Raw genomic sequence first — 22,278 nt, forward strand, 5'->3', positions numbered from 1 at the left:
ACATTCTGTTCCAGTGACTTATTTTATTACATGAAAGGATTAAAGAATAAGAGGAGGAGGGAAGGGGAAGGAGATGGAGAAATGAAAATAACTGACAGCAGTTCCTGTGTTAACATGGAAGTTGCTGACTCTGCACATCAAGAAAAGCTATGTTCCAACTGGGAGCAATAACACTTCCTGGACTTAAGCTTACTCCTAACAGGGCAGGGGAGAGGAAGGGGTAAGGGTCCTTCTTGAGTATGCTACACTTTCATGGATAAACTGACTTCAACAGAGGAAGACAGAGAATCATATCCTCAGATGAGCTATTTGGATTTTCACCAGTCTGTGATCTGAACCATGCTGTGCAGAAGCTCTGCCGCATGTGCTCTTCATGTCTAAATAAAGTGGAACAAAGTAGCAGGTTTTACCTATCCTTAATATGGACATACATAAAGCAGATGCTTGTACAACTCTTCTAAATTATGAAAGCAGCAATGTCTACACCTTACCTCTTTCAGTTTGGTATCGCTGAAGGCTGGGGTCAGGAGGCTCCGCACATACATCCATCTGTCATCACGAAGACAAAGGATGCTATCAAGCATTGGCTTGGATATCAGGTTCGGTTTCTAAGTTGAAAGAAAGCATAATTCAATTTTAACACAAATGCAACTACAGCTACTCAAGACTCTGGAACTTGGGAAGATTGCTCAGGAATAGCATTGCACTGCTGTCCCACAAAGAGAAGTTCAAATCAGGCCCAAACACCAAGCTAAATGTGGATGAGGCTGAAGAAAATTTCTCTTTTGCTGCACTCATTTTCTCTTAGGTTTGTAAAAGTCCTGGACCAGCCTCATAACTCCTTTGTCAGACTGCTCTGGTTCTGATGTTCCTGGTGTTCTCCTGAGATCGCCTTCACTGAACCCTGGCTTCTTCCTTGTACTTTCTAAGGTGACTAGCAAGAGGACTTGTCAACACTCCCTCTCCGTGTGACATGAGTGCCAACACATCACATGCTGGTGTTGGTGGGGGACACAGTTTCTGGTGACAGCTGGTATGTCAGACTGCTACATGCATTTTAAAAGTCTTCAGAAAATATGTTGATCAGAAAGCAGGTCCCAGTCCTTACTCTGTTTATAAGGAACACTCTCACCAAGAAATTGTGGCCTGTGACTCTTACAGCTGCAGCAGTTGGTCAAATGTAGTAGTTTAAAGCACTGCCCCATAAAGTGCTGTACCAAAATGACTACTGTAAATTTACTCAATCTCCCACACCATTGAAGAAAATCTTGTCCAGAGAACAGTGATATTCACCATGGAGTAAAGGGATATAAAAGACAAAAGAGAAAGCACATCAGAAAACAACACATTTCGGCCTGGAAGAAGAATCACAAGATATCCAGCCCCACAGCAGAAAATATTACATCTTATGCCAGAAGATTTCCTAATTGTTCCTAAAGACCTCCAATAACAGAGATTCAATAATCCCCACTCAAACTCTTCTAGTGCTGTACTACATTTACCATGGTAGTAAACTCTCTTTTGCTGGAACTTCAGTCTTTCTGCTGTCACAGGCATAAAAACTGGGTTATTGTCCCCATCTTTGCAGCAGCTCATACATACAGAAGGCTGTAACAACCACTAAGCATATTGCAGCCATCTACCCCACATAACACCACTTCACTCAATATATACTTATCAATTATGTTATCTAGGACTGTTTGTTCAGTGTTGGTACTGATCCTCTGCATAGTCTTCCTGATTTACTTCTTTCTCAAGGTACAGTCTTTGTGACCCAATATGGTACTCCAGGTAAGGAAGCATTTTTTTTCCCCAGACATTCTGCAAGCTGTATTCCTCTCTATTCACCCTAGAATATTACATCCTACAACATGACACTGTACTCGTGAACTGGTTTGTGGTTCCCTGCAACTTTCAGACTTCTTTCTGAACAATCACTCCCTAACAAGTTATTCCCTGGCCTTTATCATTAAAGCTAGTTACTCCTCAGAGTCACATGTAGAACACGTCCCTCTGAACTATGACCACTCCCTTTATGATTACTTATTCAGCAGAATAAAACCAGCCTGAATTTTAGCCTTTTCTTTCAAAGCGTCTTTGATCCTTACCAGTTTTCTACATACATTTTTAGCATAGTGCCATCATCTCAATCTTTAACAAAAGTACAGAATAATTCTTGCAAAAAAGGCACCCTGTGCTCCTCCCTTCCCTTCCAATGGCAGTCTGTTCCAAAATACATTTCAGGCATTGTACAGCAATGTCCTCCAGAAAAAACACCCTAAGATTGGTGGTGTGGGCAGAAGGTGTACACTTCTCTAGTTACCAGGAGGTACAGAGACATTCATTTGTGCATGTGAGATCTTCTGTATACTGCAACAGAAGTACAGTCCCCCATGTTATCAGTAGCAACAGTATGCATTTTACTGGGAGAGACACAAACAAACAAACGATGCTTTGGCCATCCCAATGCCATCTGTTGATGCCTTTTGTCCTCTGACCTTTCCTTTCAGTCTTTCTTTCATTACTACAGTACATGAAAAATGAATTCTTAAAACCTGTTACACACCTGGATACTTTAATATCATTTTGTGCCTTACCACTCCTGATTTTATTGCCATTACATGCTATTTTTTTATCCTTTTTCTTGGAAATCTGACCTACTTTCCACGCTGTAAAAAAACAACTCTTCAGGAGCCATGAAGAACTGGCAATTTAGCTACGCGGGTCTTCCACTGCACTTCCTTAACTTTCCTCCTTTTTGGAAGAGTTTGCACTTAATATAGTTTCTTTAAGGAGCTGCCAGCTCTCCTTAACACCTTTTTCCTTTACACTTGCCAAATTCTTACTACACTGCATAAGCTTGTAAAATGCAGAAGCCCATTTTATATTGCAAACAGGCTAATGGGGTAGTTTTACATTTTCAGAAACACCATCCAGTGTAGTAAACTAATGTCACTGGGACGGCACTACAGACCAGTTTTGAGCAAAGATGAGCAGCTTTGAAGCAGAAAATTACATATGAAGTAGAAAGAAGAGACTGACTTAGGTACTGTCATCAGATGACTATTGTAAAACAAAATAAGGGCACTTTTTAAATGTATATATAAAGTATTCTATTTTGTACAATGACAAGGAAAACCTTGGACAGGCTGTCAGAGTAGAAACATCTTGGACTGTTTTCTCTGAATAGCCTCTTTAAATAAATAATGTTTTCTAACTTGTCAGTAGGTATCTCTCTTGAAGACCACAAGTGCAGCTAGAAAGACTATCACTCAGTGGAGCGCTTCACCATTTGTTACAGATATTCAAAGGCACAGTAGAATCAAAAGAAAGAGCCTCTAGACAATTGGAAATTAGTATCATCCTGTCAGAAAGTACACTATCCTCCACCTCACAGTTCTTCTGTGCGGCTAGGGCAACCATTTACATGAAATCTTGACTCAGCTGGTCACTAAACCAGTATTCCTTATATCTTTGGTCTTCATTTCAAACCCTGAGACCCAGATTGCAGTGTTCCTGAGCACTCACTGAAATCAACAACAGGGAATGTGCCTTGATCCTGTGAAATGCATTAGTCCAAGAAATCAGGTCAGTGAGTGCAGCCCCCAAATTAGCAAACACTCTCAGATCTGTGTTTCAACCACCAGCCTTCACTTCTGCTTTATAACGTGGAGATATCATATCACCTCCTCAGAAATGCTAACGATACATTAACATTTCTGAGGCACTCAGAAGCTATAGTGAAAAAGTAGAATAACAATTCCCACAAGGAAATGACCAATTTTGTCTTCCAAGTAAGGTTTAAATTGCATATAGAAAAAAAGAAAAGCAGAAAAAATTATAGGGCAACACTTGGAAAAGTATTTTGCATCCAGTCCTAAATTGAAGGCTACCCAAACTGTGCACTCTATAAGACAAATCTCCTTTGCAAGACAAAGCTCCACTTAGATAATAACAGATGTGATATAAATCTCACTGCATTTGTCTTGAAAGCAAATTCCCTTCCTAAAACCAAACATTCACCCTAAAAAGTGCTCCTAATTGCATAAAGACCCAGTTACTGAACAAAAAGCCTGTTAACTATAATATTATAACTAAACCACCAACTACAGCATTGCTTTTTAACACTCTACTTTATGACAGTAATGCTCCCTTAACATATTTTTGGTGTGTACAGTATTATATACATATAAATGCTGCAAGGAAGGAAAAACAACTTTGGCCATAAATTATTTTATTCTAGATCTTCAAAACTGGGCATACGAAAATATGTTTGTGTTTATTGGAATACCATCAGCATGACTGACAGTGTATACTGCATTTCATTTATCAGGTTTTCTTTATTGTTTCTGCAAACACATTCCTCCTAATTGCATAACCTGTGCTACAGGTTCATATAGCAGGAGTGAAAATGGGTTTGGCATAAGAACGAGCCTGAAGTATCTTAGTGAAAGATGAAGCGTCACCTCTTTCCAAATGGACAAAATACTAGATGTACCTAAAAAATCTTGAGCTTGTAAAAATCAGGGAAAAAAATTGCCATAGGAGGCAGCTGCAATATTTTCAGGGGTGGGATTTTCATTTTTGGGTAGCAAAGGAGGTTGCTTTTAAGTCAAATGCTATCAGGATCATGTTCCATCTAGCATTATCTAAATGCTGAACAAATGCTCTGCGCTTCTTTCTCCTGTGTAATCAACTATTTCTGGTACAGCAGTGCTCCATGAAAACTACTGGCAGCATGGTAATCTCTTGCAGTGTACCTGCAAGTGCTGCTGAGTTCCCACAATCACATGCCATCAGCCACAACGAGGATAATTGGAAGGAATTGTTTGAGAACAAATCCTTTTAAACATCACTGCTTTTAAAATAAAAAACAAAAGAATACTTGCAGGTAAGTGGCATCTCTGCAATTGATGCAAGAATTCCCTCCCCCATAAGGTGTTCCTCAGGATGACCCTTCTGACCCATTTATTGGCTTGTTTGTCATGAGTCAATTTGGTTTCCTCTGTGTTACTAAATAATTCAGACAAGTGCATCTTTGGCTCTGAGGCCAAGTGGAACAGAACACCCCCATCCCCAAGTTAAATCCCTTTCCCAAAAACAGTGGAGATGTCCAAACTGCTTCTGCCCATGGTACATGTTCTCCCGAACTGTGCCCAGACCGTGCCTGGGAGACAACTAACCAATACACAACAAAACTGTGCTAAGAAGCAATGTGTCAATATGGACATCTGTAGGACCTGTTCGTGCACTAATATCCTGTCCCTGTTTTATCTTGGAGTAAAACTATAGCCTTCTGTGATTCATACAATATTTGTTCCTTTCCCAAATGTGTCACTAGCAGGCTAGACTGAACCTCTGGCAGCCAGCAATGACAGCCTAGAACAGAAAAAAGGGTAACAGCACCATGATGTTCCCTTAGACACCTCTTCTTCTTTCTTTGGTAGAAAAATGAGGAATAAAGTTTTGGCAGCAGAAGGCAGTCTTTAAGTATCCTGAATAGATGAATCTTCAAATAACCTAAAGGATACCTTTACAGACCTTAATAACCACTCACCTCCACAGAACCAGCTGCTAATCTTCTCCATGTGCTTTGACAACACAGTGAGAAACTAAACTCTATAAAAAACAAAATCTCAGACACTTTGTTATCTTAGACTTAATCATAGCCCACTCCTAACAAAACCAATCAAAAGCAATTTACTTCTACAAGAGTAAAATGTCAGCACTCAGTCTGCTCAGATTCAAGCAAGGAACTAAGCTCTAGAGCACCCAAAATCCCAAATCCAAACAGTGACTCCAACACTAATTCTGGCATTAGTCATGCCTAGAAAACACCATTTGCCTTCATGCAAGCTTTCATCTAGTCCTGCAGCCGTTGCGGGATCCAACTTTAACTAGAATCTCATGCCCACACTCACTCGAACTTTAACCCCAATCTCCACCCTACAACTCACACTAATGAGAGCCATTTGCTCTTCTCTCCTTCAGCTTTTTTCCAGTACCCAAGGGGTAGTGAAAAATTAAGTCTAACTCCAGGTTTCTCCCCTTTTCTCCTTCTAGGGAAATTTTGGGGGTATACTCCTAGTGCGAGGGGTCCGTCCTTCTCCCAGCCTTCATGAATGCCATGCAGTTATTTGTATTAGTTCTAGAGGGGGATGGCAAGTTCCAGAAGGCATGAGCAGGCAGCAGTGCTTGCACGTCACTGGGTTAACTTGCTTATCTTCTTATTTTCAAAAAGGGTTGCTGTTGTTTTCTTGCTACAAATGCCCTTGTGATTAGGCATTACCATCCTGTTTAAGAAATTGCATTTTTAAACGGAATTTAATGAAATGGAAGTTAATAAAAAATGAGACAGAAAGTTCATAGCTTGAGACAAGACACTATCCCCATACCTCAGACAGGAATTATTAATAAAATCTCTTCTTAAGATAACTCATTCGAATCCCCTTTACTGACAGGTCATCACCACCAGTTCAGCCAGCAGGTGGAACCAGTAAACCCATGAACTACCCACATGGTATTTCATCCAGTCAGTGGCAGTGGCATGACACTTAACAGATCAATGTAACACTTGCTCTTTAAAAAAGCAACAGAAAAAAACCCCAAAAAACGGAGATATCTCCAGGAATACATCTTACCAAGCTTGCAGTAAGTGGATCATGAAAGAGGGAAGGCAGGAGATGCCTCTATATATTAGTTTTAAAAACTCCCTCTTGGTAAACCCATACAGTATATTCCTTCTAACTTCCTTGACATTTTAAGTCATGTTCAGCTCTCCCTGTATTCATGACATTCAACGACATATTGTGTAGTGGCTTTTGACTGAGCCAGGAAAGCACTGTGTTGCATGTTTTTAAAACCCAAAATAGAGCTCATTTATGTCATATACCCTGTAGTTCATTGCTGTTTCCATCTGGAAGGCCCCTGCATACCCAGATGTTATAGCCACATCTCTTCAAAGCATGTAAAAGTTTTCTCTTCACAAATCTCATCTCATAATGGAGCAAGACCAGCTCCTCACCCCAAGACCAAAGCCCTCACAGAGGGCAAAGGACTGGCATTACCCACTGAGGGCATGTCCCCATGTGGGAGACCACTGGGCCTCTCTGACCTTGTGCTAGGACTGTGAGTGGCCTCCCATCCATGTAACATCCAAGACAATTGAAACATGCAGGAGTTGTCTCTCCCAAAGCAGGCTCACTGCTCCTTTGTCTTTCCAAAACTCTATTTCCAAATCCTCAGATGCCACACATCCTACACTGCTGCTCTCAGGTACCTGAAATCAGTCCTCCCTTGCCCATTAAAACTATGGGCACAGACACTACTTCACAAACTACATTACAAACACACAAAACCCTCCCAGATCACTAGTCCTGCTAATAGTCTATTGCACTTTTGTCTCCTCTTCTCTGTTAGTCTGAAACAAGTTTGATTTTAGTATGTATGATTCAGAAGGTGATCTTATGGCTCCGGGGGGGGGAAAGAATCACGAAACGAACTCCAAAACACTCATGTTGCTTTGCAATTTCATAAAAGCATCCAGTAAAAGTTTTCAGCTTAATTTTAAATCAATATGCCTGCAGAGAAGAGGAGAAAATGTCCATGGATTATCTATTTCATTAAGCTTTTAGGTTCTCCTTGGTCATTAAGGCTCTTCAAAAAGAGTGTGACAAAGTAGAATTGGTTTCAGTGATTACAGCAATTGTCTGTCATTCTTCTCTATAGATCAGACTACAAGAAAAGGCACCTCCAAGCAGGTTCTTTTGTTATCAAGTAAGGATCTTCAGCAACTGACTAATAACTACTATTCCTAATTACTCATTGGAAAAATGGCACAGCCAACACCAGCTTACAAGCAAATACTGGCTTTTTTTCCTCCTCTGTGGCAAGCAGCCTGGAAACATCTGTTCTTGTTTCTGCAAACATTCTCTTAAGTCATGGTTTTGTCAATAGAAACCAAAGCGAGTCATTGCAATGAGGTAAATATAACCATCCATAAATGCTAAAATAAACACATATGGCCTCCTGCAGTCTGACCCAAACTGATGCAAGTCACACGTTCCATTTGTTGGTGTAAGCAACACCAAAATTAAGTCCATGCATTCATGAGTTTGCATATGGCGGTCAGTTTGCATATCTGGGATCAAAACAATCAAACCAAAGAAAAAAGTACTTGCTCTTAATTAAGAATTTTGGTATTATAAACAAATTCAGGCTGTACTAGAGAACCCATACTCTCTATAGAGTTTCTGCTGAGAAGCAGTATTTAAACATGTTTAAATCCACTTTCCAGCTGACATTTCTGGACTTTTTAATATTGGATAAAGTTATAAGACTATTAAAATCCTCTCTGTTTATACACACTTCTCCTTGAGGGAAGGTTGAGGACCAGAAAGTTCCTTTTACAGATTGTGAGGTGTATTTGGAAAAAAACAGTCCCCAATAACTTTTGGTTCACATATATCCCCATGCTTTCAGTCATCGGTACATGTAGGAATGACAGGCAATGCTCATAAGAATTTTGGCTAGATCTTTTATTTACACAGGGTCATTGTATTCCATGCTCTCCTCATCCAGGGACATACCTGCCTCAACCTTAAAGCTTCTGGAGAATACCAAGAGAGCTTTAAAATACTACTCACCACCCCGCTACCTTTCCTCTTAGCTGATGACCCAAATGCCTTGGGTATGCAGTTAGATACCTTAGAAAAAGTTGACCAAAATGAGTAGAATTGTCCAAGCTGCCACGACAGCCATGTAGGAGAGTCCTACACTTCCTTGGATGTAATAACAAAATCTATTCCAGAAGAGAGGTTGCTACAGCTGTGATCAGGGATTATTCCCTTTCTTACAGCTGGAAAGTGAAAGAAGTCATGGCAGTAACCTGCTTCCAAACAATCGCTGACAGAACAAAACTCACAGTGGGGGAAAAAAGTTGTAACTCCTTCCTGTGGATAAGGAAAGGAAGAAAAATAACAAAATAAGAATAAAGAAGGAAAGAATTATTACAGCAGGAGTACAGGTTAGGAGGAGGGAGGCATAGTCTGAAGCCTAATAGGCTGCAGAGATTCACTAACTTCTCTTTCATAAATACCATGGAGTACATAGAATTTGGCATCAATTCAACAAATAAGGTTGCATCTTCCCAAAGAATCACCTGTAAGTTTCTAGGCAGGGTACTTCACAGAGAGATGAGAGGAGTGCCTTGGAATGATTTCCAGCAGGTAAATATGTGAAAGCCTTTCTCTTGCACTCTGGGCAGCTCCCCTTGACATGGAGAACTGCACTGAAGCAGCCTGGCTCCACCACTTTGTCATTCAAAGAACCATGTTTATTGCTACTGCATTTCCTGCAGTGCCTGAGCCACCAGCCAGTTTCAAAGGCACATGTGAGGGCCATCTCTCTCAAAACATCATATTCATAAATCACCTTGGACAAGACTCAAAACTGCTAAGCTTCTGTTTGGTGATTTCAGCTGCTGAAATCAGCAGTTCCAAGGGATTCGAGGCATTTCAGAACATTAGCTACGGCTGAGAAAGAGTTTTAAATCTGTATTGTCAAATTAAGCTCCTCAAATAGGGGTTAAATGCTTAGGACCTTCGTTTACTAGCAGAGGTAAGTGAGGCAGGTAAAAGGAGAGGCTTACCAATGGCTCAGCTTAAAAATATCACTTGCATGCAACATTTTCGTTCAGAGAAAAGTATATAAAAGAAATGTCACTTCTTCATGTACTTCATATTTTATCAACAATTTTAGTTTGACTTCTTCCACTCAGGTGTTGCAATACAAAAATAAAATTATATACAGGCCTGTCTAGCTTAAAACCTCAAAGCACCGAGAAACACTGAAAATAAACAAGTGGCGAAGTAGCAATCTATGACCAAAAGGTGAAAGACATTTCAAAAGGTTTATATCAGCCTTCCAGGTTCTCATGTAGCACCTAAAACTTGTTGTCTAATACCCCATTTTCCATGTGACAACATCCTGATACACAAAATATACTTCAAAATGTCATTTATCTAATCTGAAACAGGAGATTTGGGATTAATATGGCAAACTGATGATCTCCAATATGTGCAAAACAACCCAAGGAAAAATTATTTCACTTTTTCCCCCCAATGCCAAGAAGAAAATTTCAAATCAATGTCAAACAAAGCTAATAAAAGTTTTCTTGTGAGGCCTCCTAATGGTTTAAAAAACAAAAAAAATGGTTCAAGATTATATTTAAATCAAACTACTGAAAGAAAAGGGTTATTAAGAATTGAAAATACAAATACAGCTTTCAGCTTAGGAAGTCGACTATGGGCAGTCAGATGTTAGGGGGATATTCTATAGGAAATACTACTCCGCACTTGCTCTGCTCCTTCTCTAAGCATATGCTGCTAGTCCAAGTCAGAACATTCCCTGGGTAAATACTTTACTTTTTATGTTACTTTTCCTTAGAAAAGACATTCAGAAAGAAAACTCCAGGTCAGCTGTAATGGCAGAATGACAAGCCATCAACAAATCACATTTGCAGTACCTGCTCAGCTGAAGAATTTGAATTCCCTACCTGCTACTTCACAGTTCTAATTACATTAAGTGGATATTTACACATCAGGGAAAAAAATTCCAAATTTCATATATTAAGATTTCATATCTGTCTGTCAAAACATTACTGCATTTTCCTGACAGCAGTAGCTGCTTTCATTCCTCATTTATTTGTCCCTCAAGAAGAACGAGGCTATAAAACTTTCTCAGGAGTTGCACAGCACATTCCAGCATTTTATCTTCCAAGATTTTATATTTGTGGTTATTGCCTGGTTTTAATCAAATAAAAAAAATATCCTAATTTATGAAAGCATGTTTTGACATAGTTATATGAAATAATGTTTGTTCATTTGCCTCTAACAAATTAATTTGAGCATATCTAGAATTAAATGTTTGTCATAAGATAATTTCAACAATAATAAAGTCCTATTGTGCACAGATAACATTACAGAACTTATCATGAGTTCCCTGGAGCTCATAATTTCTGTAAAACAGCCTTACTTCACAAACCACCTGTAAGCAGACTGTTGTTCACATCACTCTTACTGACTTCTTCAAGGAGAGAAGTTGAAATACTCTTCTGAGTATCAGCAAGTACCTCATCCAAATAAATTAACAGTATCAGCTACTTTTGCATTCTTAAACATTTAGACTTGAAATAAGAAGCAGCATGGATTATAAAACCTAAAGCATGTCACCATATCTTGTTATCTTAAGAGTTCTAGGATAAGATAAAATGTTAAAAACAACAAAAGCCCCACAAATTGGAGTCCACACCACAGAGCTCACAGATCCCTTTCCAGCCAACCAGGCCTCCTTCAGGTGATGCAGCATTTGAGGGGCCTGTTTCACTACTCTTGCTTCAGTTTTAGTGCAGTGTTACCATGACATGAAACAAGGGGGATGGATCAGAGCCCAGATTCTCCCCACTCACAGTGCCCAAAAAGCCAGCACCAGCATTTCGGACACAGACAAGCTGGAAGCTCAGCAAACGCACACGAGGACAGAGCAAGATTTGGGATTTAGATTCTCTTTTATCGAGTGCCCAGGGAAGGAGTATGTGCCAGCCATGAGAATGAGACACCTGCAACCTTTCAGTGAAGATTAACCCCCCAACAGCCAGGCACACATGGAACAGCAATGAGCAACCTGACTGGAGGATCTGCCTGCTGGGATTTCCTAGTGAAAAAGGAAAAAGGCTTCACTCTCTGGAAGGACCAGACACCAGTGAAATTGCTGAGCTGTTACCATACTTAGCACACACATCACACTTGACATGCACCTAGCATGTTATTTTTACTTGCAAGTTATTAGAATCTGCACTTCCAAGCCCATCTTTACTGGTGGATGGGAGTTGTAGTTCCCAGCCATCAGTGTTGGCCAGCACAGCACACACTGCCACATCACAAGAACTCGTTTTGCATCTGTACAGCTGCTTCTCTCACACTTGAGGTTCATGTGTGAGAGCATCCAGCTTCTGAAAAATAAAAGGGATCTTGAAACTGAAAAAAATAACCCTTTGTGACATGTCTAAAACCCTGCTGATTTTTTTACTTAGAATAAATCTTAACCCTAGAGTTTTAAAAACTCTTAAGTTTTTATACTCAAAAGTGACTGTCATTGCCACTATAAGTTAAATGTTACCACAAGCACAAAGGGAATAGCTGAAAAAAGTGAAAAAATGAGAGCTGCCCTACTTGACCACAGGGAGGGTAAAACAAGGGAGCTCCATCCAGCAGCCAGGGCATTTAAAGAACATGTAATGTGACTCGGTGGAACACCAGCTAGGGAGGGTATATTACTTTTAAAAATTCAAATCAAACATTAAACAAAAATAAAACTAGAGCTGGTCAGGGAAACTTAAATAAAGCCATGAGGTTTCCAAGAAACTGTCAATATTGCAAAATCAGTTTCTTTCTCTCAGCTTTCTGGAAGGCAAGAAGAAGAAAAGTTCCAAGAAACTACCTTTTTATAAATGTTTTTGGAACAAAATAACTTTACATTGTAAATTGAAACTACCTTTTATTTACGTTAAAAACTGTAACTGAAACAAATTATTTCAATCAACATTTTATTTTGGCTTTCAACTCTTCAAAATCAGATATGACATGCAAATTCTATCTTCCACACACTTCCTAATCAAATCTCAGAAATCACTAGGGCAAAGCTGGGTTTTTTTGTTTTTTTTTTTTTTTAGTTCTTACTGTTGACAATATAGTTTGTCATCAATTCCTACTGCAGTCAATTACAATTATATTAGGAAGATACTAGAGAGCAAAATAAAGCATTAAGAGGTTTGAAAATCTTAGGCTTAGTGCAGTCTTTGTATCTTAAAGCACATGCAGAAATGAGTCCAAATGCATCCTATTCCTTAGTTATATTATCATTTACCATCCCCACAGGATCTCTATTGGATTTTTCAAATTTAAGATTTCTAGAGGAAATAACATCCTGAAAGGTTTTAACATTGCACATTAAAAACCCCAAAACCTTCCATGTAAAATCAGTCACAAACTCAGGATCCTCCTCCTTCAGACAAAAGCTCACATGATGACTCGTAGAAATTCTTAGTCATTTGTAGAGTCCTGTCAGCAGACAGTGATAGTAATAAGTCAGTCTCCTTTAATAATTTTTTGTTAAGTCTGTGTTTCTGAGATTCTTCAGGGGCTTATAAACTTAAGCAGTTTGGTCAGATTTTCAGAGTGGTTTTTATATCTAGCCCTTAACACTAGAGGGAACAAAGCCAAAGAAATAGACTCTGAGTTTATTTTCCTCACAATCGATAAATAAGCCTAACTTTTCCCTAGGCATCATCTCCAAAATAGCAAGACCACTTTGACTGAAAAATTCTAAATGGAAAATACTAATTGAAGCAGTTAAACTATGATAATCTACTGAAAGGAAAACATTGTAATGGGAGACATTGGGCAACTTTAATTATAGATCTCACCATTGCCTCTATGACAGTACAGCTTCTTTGGAACTGATGAAATACCAATATAGGCCTGATGACATTTAAACTTGACTGAAGGTCAATGACTGGTTAAACTGGAATGTTTCTGAGCCACTGCTAAATTATTCAGAATTATTTTAGGAAAGCTGCATAAAAAGTGCAAGAGTGCAGTTTTAACTTCATCTAAATGCACACACTGAGAATGGAAAAGGAAATGGGGAAACTGTCAGTTGCAATTGCCTTGAAAAGGGAAAAAAATAATATCTTGTGTACCTTCAACTTACAATTAATCTAGCAGAAGAGAAGACTGATAATTCATATTTTTTAATACTTATTTCCGCAAACCCTTTACTCCAAGAGCAAGCATGAAAAGAAAAGAAGAGGAATGGAACATTATTTCGGGAAAGAATGTAATTACTTTAGTTTCTGTTGCTTAACACCAGTGAGAGGAGGTTGGCAGGAGTAAATAATTAACAATAATCAACAAGGCCTTACTTTTGCTGCAGGACAGCTGTTTCCTGATCTCTGCTGCTGGATATGTGTTTGTGAGGCTAAATGAAGCCTCCTCGAGCCACCACCGAGCCTTCAGGAACAGATGCATGAATGTGAAAATGCACAGTGGCCAGGTGTGCTCAAAGTAAGGAGCACTCACTACGCCAGAGAGCTGCGAGTGAGACGTGCAGTGTAAAAACTTGAATTTTACACTCCTCTTCCTCTTCCCTTTCCCTTCTAAGTGTGGTGAATTAAATGCTGACAGTACATCAGCAGCATTGGCAAGTGTCCTGCGACTTTCCTTGTTCATGGTCAGGAGCTGTGCTTTCACAGTGCAGCACTTCCATGGCACCCCCACAACACACGGCAGCACCTTCCCTTCCCAAGGCTTGGATCAGCCAACTATTTGCCATCAATTATTCACAACAAATGGTGCTGAGATATGTGGTTACTATATAAAGAAGAATTCCCACTAGAGAGTAAAATAATACCTGCCAACTCATTCTTCGTTTGTGATCCTCTGGATTTGTAGCTATAACATGTAGTCAGCGTGAGGAGTGCACAGTCTCCAAACATCCTTTCCCGTCGAGGTTTCACTCTTGCAGAATGAAACTTACATAGCATAGGTCACAGGCAAAAAAAACCAGGGTGGCAAAAATTTTCACTTAGCACAGATCTCCCAGAATTAACTGTTAGGCAGAAGAGAACTTTCCAGCTGCATCAATATAAGATGCTACGACCCTATCAGCTGTTCACCACTGCCCATCTATTTGAAATAACCACCATTGAAATGGAGCTGGTGGAGAGCCCTTGTGAGCACTCGTTTGCTCCAGTGCTAAGTCAGCCTGCATGGTTTTGAAAAAGTCCACATCAACAAATAAACTAAGATGAATTAGCTTCTGAGCTGAATCAGAGGAGGAATGCTCACATGATTCATGGTTGTAGGCCTTGCTGTGGAAATGGTGAGTCCAGTCAAGACATATTAACAAAAGGTTGTTAGCATTGTGCTAGGTAAGAGCATATTGTTATACTTTTTTTTTTCAAAAAAAGGACCTTTCATATTTTAAAGTTCAAATATAAACATAAAGGCAGGCAAATGGATTAAGATATCTGAATGAATGTCTAAAGAGTGAACTATTCCCACTATTTTGAAGACATAATGCTACCTTCAAAATATTTCAAACGAAGAGCAAAATCTTGCAAGGATTAGTATAATAATGCCCATATGTATCACATGAACTCTTGCTGAAGAGGAATGGACTTGTTCACACACAAGAGCCCCTAGATAGAACTATCACAGTCAAAACAAAAAGCTTAACTAGAAAAAAAAAAAAAAGAAACCAAAAACCACCACTTGCTAGCATAAGAGGTAATAGAAAGGATTCAAAATGGGATGGGATGGGATGGGATGGGGTGGGAACAGATTTGTGGCCAATGGAGCGAATGGGAAAAACTTCTGGCACTGGGAAGTCACCACAGCACTGGTTGCAGGAGGCTGGGCAGAAAAGTCAGAAGGAAGATTACTGTCACTGTGTGTCCTGTTGTTCTGTTTTGAATTCTGCTGCTGGCCACCTATGAAAGAGGACACTCAACCAGGCTAAACAGATCTTAGGCATGATATATAACAACAATTCAAAAATTACATATTGCCATATCACATCTACTCCAGTGCTGAACTACCAGACTCGCAGGTACATGCATGTAAATCATTTCTCCATGCTGTGAAACTTCACTTCCATAGACTTAAGAGGGTTCCTGTATCATCTGATGCTTCAAAAGGACTTTTTGTACACGAGCAGCTGAGTTACCTCCAAATGTGGTTAAAGATATGAAAACAAAGCAAAGTACTGGGTCTGAACTCTGACTGCTCAAGCATGCATAAAGGCCAACTCGGATGCTGAGATCTGAGCCTATGTCAATTCTGGAACAAGTGACAAACGAATTACTCTTATAAACAAAAGCAGACTGGGAAAGGCAAAAATCAAAGAACATGACACTCTGCTATATGTCAAAAATAGGGAAAATGAAGAAAATGGTAAACAAAACAACCAATCTGCTACTGTCAAATAACAGTTTCAGAAGTCAGAAACGAGGAATGATTAAACACCTATTAGACTGAATAAGTTTCCAAAAATATTCTCACAGTGTATGTCCAAATAAGTGCGATAAGTTGAATTTACCTTTAAAAAAAACCCAACAAATCAATAGAAATCAAAGGTCAGGACCAGCAAAGGCCAGCAAAAACTGCATTTGCACTTCACCTACTCATAACAGAGTCAGCTAAGGGCAGGATTAGATAAGGAAGTAATAACACATTTAAACAAGAAAAAATATTCATTAGACTTTTAAGATTTCATCCAACAGTAAAACATGTTCTTTAAATAAGGAACAGAGCCCTAGGAATAGACAGTCCTTTCCTGCCTGTAAGTGTTGTTTCTCTTCAATGTTATTATTCAGTATGGAAAAAAAAAGTGCTGCAAACCCAGTAAATAAATAGCCAATGTAGGTTTGATGAAAGATTGGCTCAGAAGACTGCTTTTGGCCTGAATAGAAAGATATGCTTTCATCCTGTTTTGACTATACTCATATGTTTACCTAACATAATTGGATGTAGTTAATATTGCAGGAGCCTTCAAGCAGCGCACATTTCCCTCATTAGTGGGTTTAAAGCCTTAATGATATCTCCTGTGCTGCAGAAAAGCCCAATGTAGGCTTCAAAAGTGATTGGCAAGTTTCAACAGGAGAAAAAACTGGGGGAAGGGAAAGTAAAACCTAATAAAACTCTGATCTTGTTCTCCTCAGTTGTTTAGAAAAGGAAATATTGCAGAATGATAGAATAAAGAATAAAACAGAGGTGAGGATAAACAAGCCAAAACAGATAATTTCAAAAGTTGACCTCACAGTAACTCAAAGAAATATGTGATAGGAACAGGGAGTGGTTAAAAAGGGGGAATGACCTTTCACATACCTGTAACACCTTAAGAAACACACATACTTAGCCCTACACAAAGTCCTCACAGCACAAACAAGTGCATATACGCTGCATATTGTAAAATCAGCATCTTCATACACCTGCAGCAAAATCACCTTTTCGTAGTTTCATTATGCAGTATTTCCCACTCCCCCACACCCCCCGTTTAAATCTCAATAGTTTGGCAGGGAAGCCTTGCATTTCGGAAACAGAATGTCACAATATACCATTAACTAGGCATATGCAAAGGGTTTGGGGTTTTGTTGTTTGTTTGTTTTGTTGGGTTTTTTATTGACTAATTTTGACCATTTTCCAGGAACAGAAATTTCACAGGCTGATTTAGCTTCAAAAGAAGGGCAATTATGTACAGCTGTATTCAGTATTTCTTGACTGCCTTGAACAAGCAGTGAAAGGGAGATTTGCACACATTATCAGCCACTATCATTAGTGCTGTAAAGTACGTAATCCATCTGGTGTTGTAGTGTCTACCTAGGAGCAGGTATTGAACCACTGATGGCTGCAGTATAACAGCATAAAGGGAGAGTGTTAAAAAATTAACAAAAAAGCACAGCAACCCAAGTAATTTTTTTGATACTGGATTGTCCTTGCATTTGTGTTCTCCCATGGTTTTGCAAAGCATTTTTATGTGTACAGGCATGGAGAGTGGAGAATTAAAAATGTAAATTTCATCATGTGGTTTTGCAGTCTTCACAGGGGAAGAGGTAGCAGGATACCATGGTGATGGCAGCACTGCAGCCCATTAATAAACCAGAGAAAGACTCAGGGATAGATTCAAATACTTAGACCCATGCTGAAAAATAACTCATTTCATAATAACTTCAGTGAAAAATAAGAGGACTGCGCATCTCAACATCAGCTGTGGTCTCAACATGATGACTCATCATTTCTTCATGGGGGCGCAAAGAAAGAGGAAACTTATTTTTAAGTCTTCTAGCCTCCTTACAGACAACTGCATTGCTTTTATATTGCCAAGGTTTATGGTCCATAACATTTGAATACAGACAACCCATGCCTGGAAAAGAGAACAGGTGGAAAGTTTTTATTTTGTATTTCATCTACTTGTAATCGATCCGTTTCCATCATCAGTGCCAGCTGTTCAACCAGGAGGAATCAGGAAGTTTTATTTGCAATCTTACCTGGAAATGTGAAAAATATTAGTGTTCATTTACTCAATTAGAGATTCATAACTCTCAAGAAAACATTCATATTTCCTACCTGGACAACAATATGTTAGCCAGTTAAAATAGCAGCCACAGTGGAAGTGTGGCTTTCACCAAATCCAGCTACAGCCTGACCCCCACTGCTGGGGAATACCCTGAGAGCTTCCTCCAGTCACAACAACACAGGAAACCTTCCTCAAACAGCAAACTACCTAAGTCACCACTCAAAGCAAATACATTGTCAATTAGAGGGTATCTTCAAGTCAGGCAACAGGACCATCCTCAAATTAATTGGACTTAACTACAGTCAGTGTTTAAAGATTGATTGTTCTGTGGCACTCCAGCCTACTGTTATTTTTATCTTCCTAAACTTTCACTAGTCTTTATTGAATGCTCAAATGTTTGAGAAGAGACTGTGTTCATTCTCTTTTTCATGAGAGGCAAAGAAAAAACAAAGCCTCCCATCTACGGGAATATCCCAATTCTGGACAGAATAAACATACTTGTGTAAATACACAGGTTCATGGCCCACTGAATTAAATGAGAAGGTTTAGGAGTGGTACTATGTAGTTTAAGAGTGGTACTCTCCAATTCTGTGCTCTCACTGAGATTCCCCAAGCCATTCTGCCACCCTCCTGCTCCCCTGCTTTCCCCTCTCCCTTTCCCTATGGATTGTCATGGAAACACCCTGAAAATAAACAATACTGGATGGCTTCTTCCACCACGTTTACTTGATCAGAAGGAACCCCCTGTCCCCTCAAGAGAGTCCCTTTCCCCCACCCTTGGCAATGATGTGGCATAGAATAACCTCAGGTTCCTGGCCACGCTCCCTCCCAGCTACTCAAAAAACTTAACCCTGTCCTGGCCAGAACCAGGACAAGTGGTCAGCAGAAGCAGGTGCCAGGTGTTCCACAGGTAAAGACAAATGAGCTCTCCCACTTCACAGGACACAGGTTTCACGTGGTTTCCTGTTCTGAATTAGAATCATGAATAAAAATTACAAACTCGAGGTGGTGATCCTCAAATACACTCTGATAATACTAACTTTTCTACTTTAGCTTTTTTTAATACTTCAAAGTAGAAACTTACTTAAAAGGAAGGAAAAAAAGAGCTTTTCATTAAAACTTTTTAATCTGCATTTCTGAGGCTTCTTTTAAGAACAAACAAAAAACCCTCCCACCACAACCATTTGAATTAACAGATGAATCAAATTCCAACCCATTGCCATCAGTCCTGAAGCATTCACATTCACTAATGATACTCTTCAGCTGGAAATTCCCAACATACTCTTTTACATTTGTTGAGGTGACAAAGCACTTCCTAAATGCTTTACCCTTGTGAACACAGGAATTCTGTAGCAAGGCCAAAAACTGAGCTCAGCGCTCCTAAATTCTGACCTAGAGCCCTAATCACAAAACCAGACTTCTTCTCACTGGGATTCAGAGGATCAGGTGGCTCACAGAACATAGTCTACTAATACATCAGTCCTTTCTTTAAGGGTAATTGAAGCCAAAGTCTGATTAATTTTACAGTCAATAGCAGTGAACATTTGACAACATTAGTTTTGTGCTATTAGCTTCAGCATATGGGGAATAAGGGACAATTTGTTGTGCATGTATAAAAAGACTTACACAGTATGAAAGAAATGACCCTCTCAATATTTATTCTTTTAATTTTCAAGTGTCTACTGCAAGCATATGCACTGCTACTTTAAAACATTTAAACAGAACTGAATTTAATTGCTCAGAAAAATTAACCTGCAAGCTCTCAAAGCAAAAAGGGGAAAGAAAAAGGGAAATCCTGAATTAAAAGCTATTTTATGAGGTATAGAAGGCAGCAAAATAGTTACATATATATTGACCAAGTATTCTAGTATGTCTAGAAGACAGCCATGGAGACACAGTTGGGAAAGAAAGCCGATATTAGGCTTGTTTACCCTCAGTGCTCCTGAACTATCAGGTCAAAACAAGGATAAGAACCCTTGCTCAGCTTCCTGGCACTGGAAAATCACTCAGGCATCTGGGCTCATGTGGCTGTACAACAGCAACTACAAATATGCAGTCAAACAAATTAATATTAAACAGATAAGTACCATACAGCCAAATTCATTCCCTGCTAACATGAGTCCCTTTCTATACCAATACTTTACCAGACAAGTTTTCAAAACAGCTATGATCTAGAAGTTGTATAAAACTGGTAGGCAAAAAAGAGTAAATCTTAATAAATTCACTGCTTGGACACCTTTTCACTTATCCTCCTAAGGCACAGAATCATTTTTGGAAGCACTGAATATTTTCAGCTCAGTGAGACCAAGGCTTATTGTACATAAGGCAGGATAGATGCTTGGATTTGTCCTACAAAGTCAGGGAGAGAGGGAAGAACATCACAGCTCTGTATCACAAACAGCTGGATGTTCAAGGCACAGCCTGCCATCAAGCATGACGACTTTACTGCATCAGGAACTGAAATGCCACTATGGCATGCACAAAGAGGCATATTTTGTGAAGTTTTCATAATAACATATGGCACAATTGAGGTCTACAGTGCTCTAGAGAATGGGATAGAGACTCGGCCTCTCCTCAAATCACAAGGAGATCCCAAATCAATATATGTGCATCTGTATGCATCCATAAATATATACAGATATGTATTCAAACACACATGCAGACATAGCAACTAATCACGAGACATGTTGGCTCCAGAGGGGTTATGCCAGTCGCTTTCCATGTCCTACATGAACCAAACAAAAAACAAGATGAAACAAGATGGAGTGGAAAAATGAAAAAAAATCTAAACAGAATGAAGCAGTGTAAAAATTTAAGCAAATTCCTTCTCTCTGTAGCCACAAAACCCAGCATGTATTCAAAACTAAATATCACAATCAAACTATTGGCACACACCAGATCATCACTAGTGTACTAAGCCATACCACTGAATGGTCATTTTAAAGTGTGGGAAAATGAACACTTCATTTTATATAAATATATATATATTTGCCATGTTTTCTCATTTGTTTGAATTATTTTCCAAGCACTGTCTTGCCTGCTGTCATACTGCTGTGTCACTGGTGCTCCAAACCATGTGCCCATGCAAAGGTAAACTTAGAGTGAAGTTCATTCATCATCTGTTTGCAAACTGAGTTCATTGCATTTACAACAACAATTTCTAAGTAAACAAAGAAATTCACATACAAGGATGACAATGGCATTGACACAACCAGAAATAATCCTAGGAATTTTAACTTAAAGAAAATAAACCTTTCTAAACCAAACAACCAAAGGTTACAGGGTCAAGGCAGCATGCATATGTATCTTTTGGCAGCAGTATAGAACTTTTCATTCCTTAACTATTTTTACATTACGTGCCTCCAAATGAGTATGTTGGTAGGTTCATTTTTCAAAATAAAAACTGTTTTTGTGACAGAGATGGAAGAAACAGCCCAGCCCATAAGCTGGATAAGACTCCAAGTTTGGAAACACAATTGAATTACCAGTTTTGATAATTAACTGAAAGTCAGCACATCAGAGAGGCTGACGCCTGTTCTCTAAAAGTCAAGGCACAAGGCAGAAAGAAAGATCTTGCACAGGACATGCAAGTGATCTTTTACTTGCAAAAGGCGAAGAACACAGATGCACACCAGCCAGTTCCTGAGCTGAGCTGTTTGAAGCCAGTTGTTACATCCCAGTCCTGCTCTGGAGACACATAATCATTATCAGTCAGTGTAGAGTCATCTAAAGTTAATATGTTGATTTCTGCTGACTGAGGGCCTGACCAAAAATTCACAGAATTACAGGATGGTTGAGTCTAGAAAGGATCTCTGGAGGGCATCTTGTATCAAATTTAGATAGATCTTTTGATACAGTAACATACAGTTTTATTTCCCCTAGCAGAGACCAGAAAAAACAGCCAGTTCAGGGATATGTCAGGCATCCTGGACCACAGCTGAACAAAATGCAGAAAATAGGTTCCTTCCTACTTGGTGGTTGCATTTTATTTGTTTAATGCTTTAGGTAAGCCTGAAGCTTTATAGGTTTATCAAAATAAAGATGATGATGATGAAACAGCTTAGTGTAACATGTGAAAAGAATAATCAGATCGCATGTGGATCAATTCAAAGATGAAGAGAAAGAATAGACAAGCAAAAAGAA

The 22,278-nt window shown here is 39.2% G+C and overlaps 1 protein-coding gene across 3 annotated transcripts in view; it reads right to left on the bottom strand.

Moving 5' to 3' along the window:
* Nucleotides 1-22,278, bottom strand: part of TBXAS1 (thromboxane A synthase 1) — a 256,159-nt gene that overhangs the window by 98,604 nt on the left and 135,277 nt on the right. For all 3 annotated transcript variants that reach the window (XR_015803902.1, XM_088165417.1, XM_014876964.2), the window contains one exon: nt 492-608. Coding sequence is in view for 2 of the 3 variants with exons in the window: in XM_088165417.1 (XP_088021543.1) it covers nt 492-608 (117 nt within the window). In the remaining variant the exon portion in view is untranslated. The remainder of the gene's footprint in view (nt 1-491; nt 609-22,278) is intronic.

This window comes from Sturnus vulgaris, chromosome 5 (genome assembly GCF_052056855.1).
Source record: "Sturnus vulgaris isolate bStuVul1 chromosome 5, bStuVul1.hap1, whole genome shotgun sequence".
Classification (NCBI taxonomy): Eukaryota; Metazoa; Chordata; class Aves; order Passeriformes; family Sturnidae; genus Sturnus; species Sturnus vulgaris.